At 27.8% G+C, this 2,132-nt stretch overlaps 2 protein-coding genes across 6 annotated transcripts in view; one reads left to right on the forward strand and one right to left on the reverse strand.

Annotated features, from left to right (window-relative positions):
• The first annotated feature begins 241 nt into the window (after positions 1-241).
• On the forward strand, positions 242-1,244 carry LOC108576516 (probable N-acetyltransferase CML3). Its single transcript, XM_017939523.1, has 2 exons — positions 242-540; positions 734-1,244. The coding sequence occupies exons 1-2, from the start codon at positions 242-244 to the stop codon at positions 1,242-1,244; spliced, it is 810 nt and encodes a 269-aa protein (XP_017795012.1).
• Positions 1,245-1,502: 258 nt separating this feature from the next.
• LOC108576519 (L-galactose dehydrogenase-like) overlaps positions 1,503-2,132 on the reverse strand; it is a 3,586-nt gene continuing 2,956 nt past the window's right edge. For all 5 annotated transcript variants that reach the window (XM_017939528.1, XM_017939529.1, XM_017939531.1 and 2 more), the window contains one exon: positions 1,503-1,578. In XM_017939528.1, the coding sequence (XP_017795017.1) occupies positions 1,503-1,578 (76 nt within the window). The remainder of the gene's footprint in view (positions 1,579-2,132) is intronic.

Below are 2,132 nucleotides of genomic sequence, written 5' to 3' on the forward strand. Positions count from 1 at the left end.
ATTTCATATCTATAAAAAAGATATATCTAAAACTACTCAGTTTTTAAATAAAAAAACATGCTTAATGTTGGACCTGTTGAGTACATACACATGTATATTAATTTGATGTTGCATTAACTACAGATGGCGGAAACATCGGAAACATCATAACCTCGTGGTATATTAATTTTTAAATTTAATTTATATTTGTCATTTATTATGTATACAATTTGCACAGTGAAGTAAATAAATATTGTTCAAAATGAGTCATATTATAGTAATACGAAGTTATAAACCAGGTGATGAAATCAATTGCAAAGAATTAATAAAAGCAGGCATTATGTCTTCCTTAAATACGACGTATTTTGGAATTATCTTTAAAGAATTAACATTCCAATTGATGATATTATTTGCTGCTATAATGTTCATTTTCTTTGGACTACCCTTAACAGTATGCCTCTTAGTTATTCCTCTTGTTATTTGTCTTGTGTATGTTGGAACTTACATAGGTTTCACTGCGAAAGCTATGGAAGTTAATGAAGAAGTTTCTAATATACCAAGGTACAGATTCTTTATATTTATGTTTTTAAATAATATTAAGAAGTTAAAATAAATTATATTTTGTTTTATTAATTTTCTATGTATTTCAATAACCTTATGGAGCTATCTTTAGTTTCTATAATTTCAAAAATTTATTTTTATGTAGAATTCATATAGAATGATAAATTAAAAGCTTCTTAATTTATCATAACAGGGTTTACATGTCTAATGCCTTTTCGTGCTTCTGGGTAGCTGAAGCATTTGAACCATATATAATGACACATAATCCAAAGAATATACATTACATCATAATGACAGAGCAACAGTTTCGTGATTCAAACATTGATATTTCATCTCAGGTTAAAAGGATTGTAGGAACTGTTGCCTTATGTAAAAGCTACAGATTAGACAAAGGTGCATGGATCAAAAGACTTTATGTACATCAGCAGTATAGAAGGAAAGGAATAGCATCGTGCCTTATAAATGTTGCTGTCCAATTTGCTGTTGACCAAGGATACAGTTGTACTAATCTTGTTGCCTCAGAATATACAGAAGGTGGAAGAGAATTATGTCTTAAGAAAGGTTTTGAATTACAACAAATATACCACAAACCTATTTTGGGTTCACTTATAACAATATTAATGTACGAGTTGACATACCAAATTAAACCTGGTGAAGATGATTATATACCTGCTGCTTATAGCAGATCAATGCTTAATCACTGAGAATAAGATCTGATGTTTTTTAAAATACTCAAATTTTGTGAAGTACATGTCTGACAATGAGTCCATATCTTCCAAGAAAATACATCTAATGACTGCATTTATAGTTTATTATGCCAAAATATTTCTATTTTATAATGTTGTATATATTAAAAATATAGTTTGACTAAGAAAGTTTATTACACAATTCTACATTTAACATGTTTAACATGATTATAATGTATATAGCATGTATGGTAGAGTAAAAAGAATATATTTTTCTCACTTTTTCATATTTTCCCAATACATCTGAACTTCTTTATTTTCCCAGTGTTTTTCTGTTATTTTATGCAAATATCTGAAAAAAAAATTGCTACATACATTATAGAAAACATTGTAGTTACTGTTTGTTAATTTTCTATAGAAGTGTAATTAGATTGCATTGTACGCTACTAATTAGTCATTGTGTTACTTTCATGGGGGTGAAGAGGATGTGTGAAGCAAATAGTCATATTTTAACTACTAATAACTCACCAACTTCATATCAGGTTGAAGTATTATAGAAAAGTGTGAAGACTTATGTCACAGAAATATGTAGATGTCAGATCAGAGACTTTAAAAGTCTTTGATAATGGGATTTACTGGCATATAGAACACAATGTTTATTTTTAAAACAAGTGAGCTTAAAATTCATAAAATAACATAGTAATCTATAAAGAAACTTGAACAAATATTATATGTCTTTAACAAAAGTGCAGGTGAAGACAAGTGTTTTCTTCAACTACATGCTAAAATATTAATTAGTATCAATTTAATTTAACCTTTATATTCGACTCATTAAATGCATAAGTAAAGTTGTACAACATTGCCCTATTTCTGATGTGAGTCTTGAATAATACTTTTATAAGGTTG

The sequence above is a fragment of the Habropoda laboriosa genome, unplaced genomic scaffold (assembly GCF_001263275.1).
Source record: "Habropoda laboriosa isolate 0110345459 unplaced genomic scaffold, ASM126327v1 scaffold376, whole genome shotgun sequence".
Lineage (NCBI taxonomy): Eukaryota > Metazoa > Arthropoda > Insecta > Hymenoptera > Apidae > Habropoda > Habropoda laboriosa.